Source organism: Lactuca virosa, chromosome 5 (assembly GCF_052849685.1).
Source record: "Lactuca virosa cultivar CGN04683 chromosome 5, Lactuca_virosa_CGN04683_v6, whole genome shotgun sequence".
NCBI classification, from domain to species: domain Eukaryota; kingdom Viridiplantae; phylum Streptophyta; class Magnoliopsida; order Asterales; family Asteraceae; genus Lactuca; species Lactuca virosa.
Window position 1 is genome coordinate 107,773,465 of NC_136430.1, and position 11,736 is coordinate 107,785,200.

The following is an 11,736-nucleotide window of genomic DNA, read 5'->3' on the forward strand; positions in this document are numbered from 1 at the left end:
GACGTTGAATAGGACTTGGATCGGTAGTTGTAGCTTCTAGAGCAGAGTATTAAGCACTTAATAGGAAAACTGACTTAACAGAGGAGTACGTTGGGCGTACATGCATGTGCGCACAGCATACACCCCATTCAGCCAGTACGCTTAGCGTACAAAGGAGTACGCCCCGCATACTCGTCAGACATGGGCTTGGTGTGTTTTGGGCCTCGGGTTGGGCCAAGCAGTGGACTTTGGGTCTTTGGGCCTTAGTGGGCCATCAGAAGTTAGATGTTTTGGGCCAAGAATATGTTTGGGCTTAGGGTAAGGCCCATTAGAGGGTTTGGTCCCAATTTTGCAAATTGGGCCATTAGTGGGTCTTTATGGATTTTGGAGTTTTGGGCTTGATTGGCTTTGGACTTGGGCCTTAGTTATGTATCTTGTGAGCCAGGGGTAAAATGGTCATTTTACCCCAAGTATGGATTATGGATCATGGTTTAGAACCCAATTGTTAATTGGGTGATATTGTGGTATTGATAGCTTGAGGAGTTGCCAGGGCAGCAGCTAGGGAGTTCGGGCAACGAGCTTCAACATTCGAGGTGAGTTACCTTCCAGTAGAAGTGGGTCTAAGGCCACAATGTCGGCCCACTAGTAGGGGTTGATTGATTGGATGATTGTCTTTGTGATAATTGTCTGGCATGTTATGTTATGTTTTATGTGCTAGCATGGTATGATGTTATGTGATAGTGACAGTAGGGAATAGTCCCGCATCCGATCGATAGGGCCGAAGGGGTAGGCCAGCACCCAGATATGTTGGGTAGTATATGTATATGTTTATATGCTAGTACTTATGTGGTAGTGGTAGGGGTGAAATAGTCACCGTTATCTGGTTGAAATAGACCGAAGGGGAGGCCAGCACCCAGATATGCTAGGCAGTTATCTGGTTGAAATAGACCGAAGGGGAGGCCAGCACCCAAATATGCCAGGCAATTATCCGGTTGAAATTAGCCCTGTCGAAAATACCCGTTACCCGAATTACCCACCCGATTTTTTCGGGTATCGGGTAAATTTTTTCGGGTAATTGGGTAACCCGATTTTTTTTTCAGGTCGGGCCGTATAGGGTATGTTTGTTGGGTTTCGGGTATACCCGAATTACCCGAATTATTAAAATTTTTTTTTCTTTCGTAGAGTTTGTACTCTGTAGCATATTTGAACCCGTTTAAACTAATTATTATTATTGTAAAACATGAATCTCTTTTATTGTGGAAGTATGGCACCAACAATATTAAAAACATTTGTTTATATGTCACCATGTTCTTTAAAACTTAATTGTTTTCTAGATTATAGTTTTTATTGCAACTAACAAACTCATTATATTGACGAAACTTCAGAACATGGCAAAGCTTATGGCTACAATTATCTTAAACATTTTAAACTAAGATCTTTAATTATTTGTTTTTTTAACATCTTATTAGATTAGATTAAGCTGTTAAAAGATTACTTTATATCTCAAGTATTATTGACTAAAAAATCTCAATGTTCAAAGTTTGAGTAATTTCGTTTATGCCTCATTTGTTTATATAAACAAGACTGATAGAGCACGACATATTTATTTCATTAAATTTATTTTCAGGTGCCATTCAAAAAAAATTAAATATTTCGGGTAATACCCAAATTACCCAAACCCGACCCACTACCCGAATTACCCAAACCCGAATTACCCGAACTTAATTTGGGTCCGGTAATGGGTAATTTTTTTAACATGAAAAACCCGAATTACCCGAAACCTGAAAATATTACCTGATCAACACCCCTAGTTGAAATAGACCGAAGGGGAGGCCAGCACCCAGATATGCTCGGCAGTATCCGGTCGGTAGGACCGAAGGGGTAGGTCGGGCACCCGGATATGCCTGACAGTATGTGTATTGTATGGTATGTGGTATGATTGGGGAACTCACTAAGCTTCGTGCTTACGGTTTTCAGTTTTGGTTTCAAGTACTGTGCTTTCAAAGGAAAGGGGCCGGCTCAATCGCAACGCATCATACTATGTTTTCCGCACATGAGATCTTTGGGATTATACTATAATATTGTTTATGATGACATGCTTTGATTATTGACATGTTGGCTTTGACATGATATGTTATTATGGATGTTTTCTTATACTGTTGGTTTTATATTAACTTAATTAAAACGAAATTTTTGGTCTTAAATTTTGGGATGTTACACTTCAAATAGGTTAACGCTAAAAGGGAAATACCTGATATTCTGATGCTACAATGTTTCATTGTCAAATTCTAAGAAATATGTGTAAACGGGTTCTAATAAATGAGGTTGCTATTTTAGGCATAGTTGGCCAAAACACAACCATGTTTTGGGGAACATGAGTTGTGTTTTGAGTTCGAACTTCTTAGAAACACGTCTAACACCTTCTAGGAGATCTTTGGTATATGAGATCTGATTTTGGAGGGCTTCTTAACACTTAATTGAAGTAAAGTGGTGAGAATCAAGAGAAAATTACAATAATTACTTCACTCTCCTTTGAATCAAGGTAAGCTGCCTTATTTCTTGTAAATACTAGCTAAAAATGGTTGGATTAGAGGAGGTTTTGTAAACCTTAAGTTCTAATTGTTCTTATGCGATGAGTACTTGGATTAATAAAAACATTTATAGGGTTAATTGCTTGATTGTTGGTGAAAGCCCTTAAATACAAAATATGAAAGTATTAGAGTAAGTTGATACAATAATGGTTGTACCCTGGGCTATGATACTCAATTTAGTGTGTTCTTATTGACGATTTCAAAAAAGAGAGTTAATACGGGGATTCAAGAGCTAGAAATCCATATATATATATATATATATATATATATATATATATATATATATATATATATAACATCTTAAGGTAAGTATCACTCATTGATAGTAATTATCTACATATGTAGATATTATTGTATGAGAATTTGTTGGGATATTGTGAATTGATAAAAGTATAATGATAAGCTAATAATTAGTGAAAGATGTTGTTGATAATAGCTGACAATTTGTTGGAATCCGTAGTTGATAGTTGATAGTTTATAAACTATAGTTCATTATATGATGTATGATGTAGTAAGTTGGCGTAGTTGAAAAATTGTAAGCTGACATAGTTGAGAAATTGTAGTTGATTAATTGATGTATGATGTAGTAAGTTGCTATAACTTAAATTTATATTTGGTTATATATTGTATGATGTAGTAAACTGGTATAGTTGATAAATTATAACTGAATAATAGATGTATGATGTAGTAGGTTGGTATAGCTAATAAGTTATAGCTAATTAATTGTTATATGGTGTAGAAAGTTGGTATAGCTGAAATTATAGCGAATCATTTGTTATATGATGTAGTAAGATGGTATAGATGAAATCATAGCTAATTATTTACTATGTAAAGCTAAATTTATAGTTGTTTATTGTTTGAAAGTATGGTAAGCTTATATAGATGAAACTATTGTTGGTCATTGCTGATAGTTGATAATTTAATCGGTGAGTCTTTATTTCAGTGAGCCTTTGTGGCAAGACCCATTGTTGATAGTTGCTGATTTTCAATGGTCGCCTTTACGGTCGTAATACCATAGCTGATTGTTGTTAATTGAAATGGTAGCCTTTGTACCCGTAATATCATAGATGGATATCGTTGATTAATTATTAGATAAGTCTTTGTGTTGAGACCTATGTTTGATAAGTATTGATTAATTTTGATTAAACTATAGCAAGGTACTATAGATATATCATGGTGAAACCATGGTTAGTAATTTGTTAATAAAAATAATAGTAGATAGTGGCTTAAAACCACATAAGTGATATTGTTCAGAAGGATTGACATGACCAAAAATCTTAAAAGGCTTATATATGTTATAGTTATTGATGTTGATTTAATCTTATGATTATGTAGATGTTGTATGTGTATGATGAGTAGGTTACTCATTAAGCTTTTGTAGCTTAACCTTTATTTGTTGTTGGGGTTTTTAAGGATAAAGTAAACCCAATAATAGAATAAAACAAGTAGTTGAGAGATGGAAGAGTTGTTAGATGAATGGTTAGGTTTGATTCGGATCTACAAATAATTTTATGGTATACGATCCTTTTTGTAACTACTTGTATACAATTGGTTAATATAAATATACACCGAGCTGTTTTATAAATTGAAAATAAATTTTTTTGCATGTACTTTGTATTAACTTGTCGGAGTGTTACAGATTATTACTGTCTAGACCGTTTGGTTTTTAGACAAAATCTAGTTGATAAATGAATTGATGTTCATATGGTGTAGTGTCAAATTTGTTTGGGTGATACAGAAGACATGAAACATCTATTCTTGAAATGTGAAGTGAAGATTAGAGCGTGTAGTGAGATTTTTTCAAAATGGATTGATATTGCTCACCTTATTTTGGTGTCAATTTTGAATTTCATACCGGGGTGGATTCCTCGGTTTTAAATAACAAGAAGAAAAAGGGCGATGGATACAATCATATACCGCTTGGTGGGTATTTTTGTGTTTTAGAAATGACCTTGTGTTTGGAGGAAAGGTCTCTTTTTCTTTGCTCTCTAATGTCTTGCCGGAGGCTTTCGAGTTGTTCCAAAAAAAATGTTTTGTCTCTTAAACTTCTTAATAAATATTTAACTTGAACTTTATTGTGATTACAACACAAATATATACAGACATATACATTACAATTGTAACGATGATTGTTAAGTTTCATAGCACACATTAAATTCTACAATTACTGGTTTTAAAGCACATATTAAAATACAAAGAATTGGAACTGTTTCGTAACATTACAATTATAAATTTTAAAGATTAAGTTTTATAGCACACATAAAAAAAACACAAACATAAGATATATGTTTTAAGCATTCATGTACACATATATAAACACACATACGAAACAAATACACATTTTGAGATACACTTGTTATATATATCCATTCAGATTTTAGAGCCCCGTTTATAAATTCAAATTTATTCATCTCCATATTCATCCATCCTTATTATCTGTTCCTCAATATCTACACCACGCAAACGAGATAAACAAGATTACAAAACTCGATTATAATCCTATCATGTAATTCTTACCCATTTGGTAGATCAAACTTGACCCCATGAAAATATATAAAAAGAAGAAAAGAAAGGAACAAAGTTCCTTACTTTGGCATAATATCTCTCATTTCATACTCCATGTTTTGCCTTTTGCCATCTTCCATTAACCAATACTCGTGTATATATAGCATACGATCTACATAGATTTCGAACACATCAATTCTAATAATTCCTTTTTCACAAATCACCAATATTATCACACACTTAATTCCTTCTTTGATCGCAATGTCTTATCAACTTATTAGCAATTGCATACGGCAGCTCTTAGAGGTACTCTCTCAATTCATACATGTAATTGTTGAAATTAGAAGGTAACAACATATGTATCTGATTATAGGGAACTATTTGTAGTTGATATATGGTAGTAAATAATTAGAAAAGATTGATATTACATCCTTCTATTGATCATTCTAAATATATATTTGCAAAAATCGTCAATCGTGTGTTTTAGTCTAATTATAACTAACTTAGAAGAATAACATTCACATCTATATATGTGCTATACAAATACATAGTTCTTCCTATATCTTAGGCTCTGATCTATTATCATTTAAGAGACTCAAGTAAAAAAAAATCCAATCACATCCGTATTGTATTAGAAGTATCTATCAATAAAATAACCAAATCTAAGCAATAAGATATTACAACTCCTTATATTTTTGTGTTGGGATAGAAGAATTACTCGTTAATATTTAATTACTGTGATCAAACTACTTTTAAGGAAAATATAAAATGGATAAAAAGGTATGGGCAAAAAGGACAAAGTTACACTTGGCCAACATATGGTCCAACCCTTTTCTCTATGCAAAATCTTATCTACCGAGAGACAGAGAGAAAGAAAAGGAGGAGAAAGAAATGGAAGAACCTTGAAGTTTTATTATATTAGGGCCAAATTCTCCTACTTTCTCTCTCTATATGATACCAGATTACTTCCAACCATACACAAAATAATTAAAATTTTGGAAAAATCTTAACAGTTCTTGATGCTGGCCTCATCGTCATCCTTCAAGAGAATCAATTCTCTGGTACGACCTCTTTTTCTTCAAATTTACTGTTCTTGATGACCTACATTTTAACAATTCTTCAATTTTGACCCAAACCCACTTCATAAAACAGTTGAATTTGCAGACAAAATATAAAAATTGTATATTTCTGTTGTGGGTATGCGTATATTCCTTGAAACGTGTACAAAAAGTTAAAATTTTAATTTTCTTTAATGGGTTAATGATACATTTTTTGAATTTGAAGAATTGAAGTCAAAACATTTGATATTTTATAATGCGTAGGTCATACATTTCCTTTTAAACAATCAATCTAAAATGTTATTAATTAATTCTTAATTTCGTATTATTTTGGGCTATGTTTCTTGATGTTTTCGATGTGACATTGTTCTTCTTGTTTTGTGTTCTTGAGCTTATCTCATTTGCAGAATGTAAATATTTCTTTAATTTTGCAATCCCCACTTATATTAAGTTGAATTTGTGTACAATAAGTCCAAAAAGATTTGATTTTTTTACTTGGGTAGGAAATATATTTCTTAATTTTTGTTAAAAAACATCAAAAGCTTCACATTTTCAAGTGGCGGCAAATTAAAATAAACAGCAACGCATTTTTACTTTAATTCTAATTTGGTCACGTGACTTTAAGAATGTTCCTTAAACTATGAAACTTTTAATAACCGTTACAAAATTCATCCAACTTTTCAAAACTGTTAAAATAAACCATTGAAATTCCCGACAAATTACGATATTTTTGTGTAAATTACCCAAAAATAATCACAACGAAAACTAACGATTTTAAAAAGAGTAAAGTGGAAGTAATTTGTTACTTATCACAATTTACCCTTCTCAATTTAGCCGATATTAGTCAATCTAAATGGGTATCATTTCTTGATTCTTGCTTTGTGGGTATCATCTTTTAAGTTGTAATTTTGTTCAATTTGCAGTTTTCTTGTTGCATTGTGTTCTTGAACTTGTCTGAATGTACAGAAATTTTCAATTTTGACCCAAATAATAAAACTTTTTGTTAACTTGCATGTCTGTAGAAAGGTTTTATAAGTGGGTAGGTCATACATTAATTGTTGATTTAAAGTATTTCTAATTTCTTGTTTTTTGATTTATGGTTTGTGGGCATCCTGTATTTATTGAGTTATAATTTTGGTTAAATTGCAGTTTTGTTGTTGCATAGTGTTGTTGAGCTTGTCTGATTTGCAGAGACAATTGTTAGGAGTTTTGGGGGATAAAGGAGAGAGAAAGAGTAGTCTATCAGTAATGGCGGGTAATCAAGACGATGATAATGCAGCAACTGATGATGATGATGATGATGATGGTCAACCATTTACCCCTTGGAATGTCTCTGTTGCCAGGTCATCATTTTAGTCTATAAATTCATTACTATTTTACAATTTACCACATTAGAAAACCGAAATTCAAAGTGTAACAAAATCCATATAAACATTGTGTTTCAGTGGGCATGCTTTGTTGCGGAGCCCACAACATAACAAAGGGCTTGCTTTCAGTGAGAAAGAAAGAGACGCGCATTACTTGAGAGGCCTTTTGCCACCTGCAGTATTCACTCAGGAACTTCAAGTAAATTCACCATTGTAGTTTGAGAAATCCCAATAAAAAACTGTTTATACTATTTTTGTTGACTCTTAATTTCTTGATTTTGTAGGAAAAAAGAACTTTGCATTTACTTCGCCAATACCAAGTTCCATTGCATAGATACATAGCCATGATGGATCTTCAGGTAACCTCTGTTTTTCAATCATCTTATCGTATGATTTAATAAGTCAAAATTAACATGTACTTTTGTGCAGGAGACGAACGAAAGATTATTTTACAAGCTTCTGATTGATAATGTTGATGAATTACTTCCAGTAGTTTACACACCAACAGTTGGTGAAGCTTGTCAGAAATATGGCAGCATTTATCGGCGTCAACAGGGACTTTATATCAGTTTGAAAGACAAGTATGTTGACCTGGTCAAAATTCAAATTGTTCTTGTTTTGGTAAATCTACAATTGGTGTTAAATGGTGATTGAATTATCAGGGGAAAGATTCTTGAGGTGTTGAGGAATTGGCCTGAGAAGAATATCCAAGTTATTGTGGTAACCGATGGTGAGCGTATATTGGGGCTTGGTGACCTTGGATGCCAGGTAAAATCTAACATTTTTCACTGCTGTAATTCGGTATATTTTATGGTTTTTGGATGCTAAATGCAAAGTTTGTGTTTGTTTTTTTTTTATGTATTTTCTTTTTCTAATTATTAATAACTTTTGCAATGTTTATAAAAATCACAGGGGATGGGGATACCAGTTGGAAAGCTTTCTTTATATACGGCACTTGGAGGCGTTCGCCCTTCTGTTGTAAGTCTTTTTTAGTTTTTATACAATTCTATTGAATTTTACATTGAAAATGTTTAAGTTTAGTTGAAAATGGGGTAAATTTGTAATTTTCTAGTAGTGAGCTAAGCTAACCATAACCATGTTCATGATTTCATTTTTTGTTACAGTGCTTGCCTGTAACCATTGATGTGGGCACAAAAAACGAGGCATTGTTGAAGGATGAATTCTACATCGGGCTTAAACAAAAAAGAGCAACTGGCGAGGTTTCATTTTTTTTTTTTTTACCATTTAAATATTTATTCCAGAAATTCTAATAATTACAGTTTTTAAAGGCTAAAGGTGATTGATTTTTGTTAAATTTAGGAATATAACGAATTGTTAGAGGAGTTTATGACCGCAGTCAAGAAGAACTATGGAGAAAAAGTCCTCATTCAGGTATTGTTTGATAAATGATATTTAAAAACATTTGAGGAAAAAGTAAATAAAAGCAAATTAGTAATTTTTCTAACGAGAATCAACGGTGTCTTTTTAGTTTGAAGATTTCGCCAACCACAATGCGTTTGAGTTGCTGAGTAAATACCGATCAAGTCATCTTGTTTTCAACGATGATATTCAGGTAACTTCCTTTGAACAAAAATCGTCTTCTAATTTTCGTTTTGTGATTTACGTATTCCCCTCTCTGTAATTAGGGCACTGCATGTGTCGTTTTGGGAGGTTTGCTTTCGGCTTTGAAATTAATTGGTGGGACTCTATCCGATCATACGTTCTTATTTCTCGGTGCTGGTGAGGTCAGCATCATATATATTCTTGAACCAATTTCTCACATTTAAGCAAAAAGACATTAATGCCCTCTCATCCTCATCATAATTGGGCTTGTTGTCATCGTATTTTTTCTTTTGTTTCAAAGGCTGGCACGGGTATAGCAGAGCTTATTTCACTTGAGATATTGAAAAAGGTGAGTAACTCCATGATTTTGTTCTTCTAAAACGGCAATAAATAGCAACATAATAACCTTTGAAAATTGGACTAAAAAATTGTTACTAAAAATTGCTATTTGTAGACAAAAGTTACGGTGGAAGAATCTCGAAAGAAAATTTGGCTCGTTGACTCAAGGGTACTTGAAAAACGATCATGATTCATGAGTCTTGTTTCTACGATCTATGAATGTTAAATGTGTATGTGTGTGTGTTTCCTTTGATGTAGGGATTGATAGTGAGCTCGCGTAAAGATTCCCTACAACATTTTAAGCTACCATGGGCTCATGATCATGCACCCGTGAAAGGACTCTTGGAAGCCGTCAAGGTATGATTATATGAAAAAAAAAAAAAAAACTTTTTTATATTTTGTTTTTGGTTACGAAATGAGGATTTTTATGAAAAGTAAATTATGAAATTGCTTCTGTTAATTAAGTGTGTTAATGCAGGCAATCAAGCCAACGATATTAATAGGAACATCTGGAGTTGGGAAACAATTTACAAAAGAAGTTATTGAGGCGATGGCATCTATTAATGCGGTTAGTTCTCTCTTGCTAACTTGCATTGACACAAAATAAAATGTCGTTTATTTACAATTACATTAAATTTGAAATTTAATACGTTTGTTTGACATGTAGAAACCTCTCATTCTGGCTCTCTCTAATCCAACTTCACAATCCGAGTGTACAGCAGAGGAAGCTTATACATGGAGTCAAGTAAGTTTAATTAAAATTTGTGTGCATCATCTTTACTTCTAAAAGACCCAAAACGAATATGAATTATGAACCCTTGATTAAAGTGATGAAATTAAATCCTCATATACTCATACGAGTTTGCAATTTTTTCAGGGTCACGCGATCTTTGCTAGTGGAAGCCCATTTGACCCAGTAATGTATGATGGCAAAGAGTTCGTGCCTGGCCAGGTCATCTAAATCTTATCTTATACACAGAATATTCAATTAATGACTTGGGATTAATTGAATATACTTGATCAAGTAACTTTTGTATGTTGCTCTGGTTTTGTTTTAAATTCAGGCAAATAATGCATACGTATTTCCTGGATTTGGGTTGGGATTGATCATGTGTGGTGCAATTCGTGTGCATGATGAGTTCCTTTTGATGGCAGGTAATTCGAAAAATACCTAACTTGATGTGACTTTTTCTTTTATGTGGTCCCCACATGTGTTTTCCTAGTAAGTTATAGAGCGTATTTTGTGGGTCCTCATCTTCATTTATCATGTCTTGTATAGCGGAAGCTTTGGCATCTCAAGTGACAGAAGAAGAGTACGCAAAGGGTATTATATATCCACCTTTCAAGAAGATTAGAAAGATTTCAGCGGTTATTGCTGCTAAGGTAGCTTCTAGGGCATATGAACTTGGTAAGTACTTTTGCATTATGAAATGCTTAATGAAATGTTCATTTGGGAATTGTTATTAATAAAAAATGTTGTTTTTTTGTTACTTTTAGGGTTGGCATCTAATCTTCCTCGTCCTAAAGATCTCGTTAAATTCGCAGAGAGTTGCATGTATTCTCCAACCTATCGTCATTATCGTTAACTCTGTAGTTTGTAGGTTAAATTTGATTGATATGTCCTTGTAGTTGTTTTTAGGATTAAAGTAATGATATGTGTTTCAAAAATTGTACAATATTATTTGAATGATGATATAAGTATTCTTGTGATAGGTTTTACATATAATGAATGGCTAAATACAAAAAATAGCAATGTATTTTCATTTATTTGTGCCATAGCGTTATATCTTCATGCTTTGTGGTGCAACATTATACTGAAGATTTTTTCTTATCAAGACATTGCATTTTGATAAACCTGTCCGTTATATATATATATATATATATATATATATATATATATATATATATATATATATATATATACCAACTTTTGTGGAGATAACAAAAGTTGGTATATATATATATATATATATATATATATATATATATATTGACATTATATTTTGAAAATTCTATACCAACTTTTGTGGAGATGGTTATCCTCCACTCGAGACTTTTAGTACACATAGTGATAGTCTTCTAGAAATCTTCCGTACTTCTAGAAATCATCCTCATGCAAATATTGAGATGTATGCCATTATTAAAACAAGTGTGAAGCTTTACGTCCCGAATGAGAGTAAAATGCTAAGAATAACATAAAACATAACATATCCCACAACCCATTGTCAAATTGTGTGTAAACATTTTTGTGTTATTTCCTTTCTCCACATATTGCATAAACCGTGGCATTTTAAAATAAAATGCAAACATTCTCAAAATAATGATCCTGATGAA

At 32.7% G+C, this 11,736-nt stretch overlaps 1 protein-coding gene across 4 annotated transcripts; it reads left to right on the forward strand.

Annotated features, from left to right (window-relative positions):
* The first annotated feature begins 5,276 nt into the window (after positions 1 to 5,276).
* Positions 5,277 to 11,165, forward strand: LOC145115946 (NADP-dependent malic enzyme-like). Of its 4 annotated transcripts, none has more exons than XM_079052306.1 (21): positions 5,277 to 5,381; positions 6,089 to 6,136; positions 7,283 to 7,476; positions 7,579 to 7,699; positions 7,785 to 7,859; positions 7,930 to 8,081; positions 8,163 to 8,268; positions 8,413 to 8,478; positions 8,625 to 8,720; positions 8,821 to 8,892; positions 8,990 to 9,073; positions 9,147 to 9,245; positions 9,365 to 9,412; positions 9,518 to 9,571; positions 9,661 to 9,759; positions 9,881 to 9,970; positions 10,070 to 10,147; positions 10,280 to 10,354; positions 10,467 to 10,557; positions 10,682 to 10,810; positions 10,900 to 11,165. In XM_079052306.1, exons 1-21 carry the CDS (start codon positions 5,337 to 5,339, stop codon positions 10,986 to 10,988), a joined length of 1,911 nt encoding a protein of 636 aa, XP_078908432.1. In that variant the 5' UTR covers positions 5,277 to 5,336; the 3' UTR covers positions 10,989 to 11,165. The 4 variants fall into 4 exon arrangements, with proteins under 4 accessions (XP_078908432.1, XP_078908433.1, XP_078908434.1 ...); XM_079052307.1 differs by having other exon boundaries at positions 7,325 to 7,476; XM_079052308.1 differs by lacking the exon at positions 6,089 to 6,136 and having other exon boundaries at positions 5,322 to 5,381.
* The last annotated feature ends 571 nt before the right edge of the window (positions 11,166 to 11,736 follow it).

Excerpts from the sequence above, each read along its gene's own strand:
- LOC145115946 (XM_079052306.1), top strand. The coding sequence starts at position 5,337 with ATGTCTTATCAACTTATTAGCAATTGCATACGGCAGCTCTTAGAG. Across the intron at positions 8,893-8,989 it reads GAGAAAAAGTCCTCATTCAG|TTTGAAGATTTCGCCAACCA; the intron begins GTATTGTTTGAT and ends GTGTCTTTTTAG. Across the intron at positions 10,811-10,899 it reads TTCTAGGGCATATGAACTTG|GGTTGGCATCTAATCTTCCT; the intron begins GTAAGTACTTTT and ends TGTTACTTTTAG.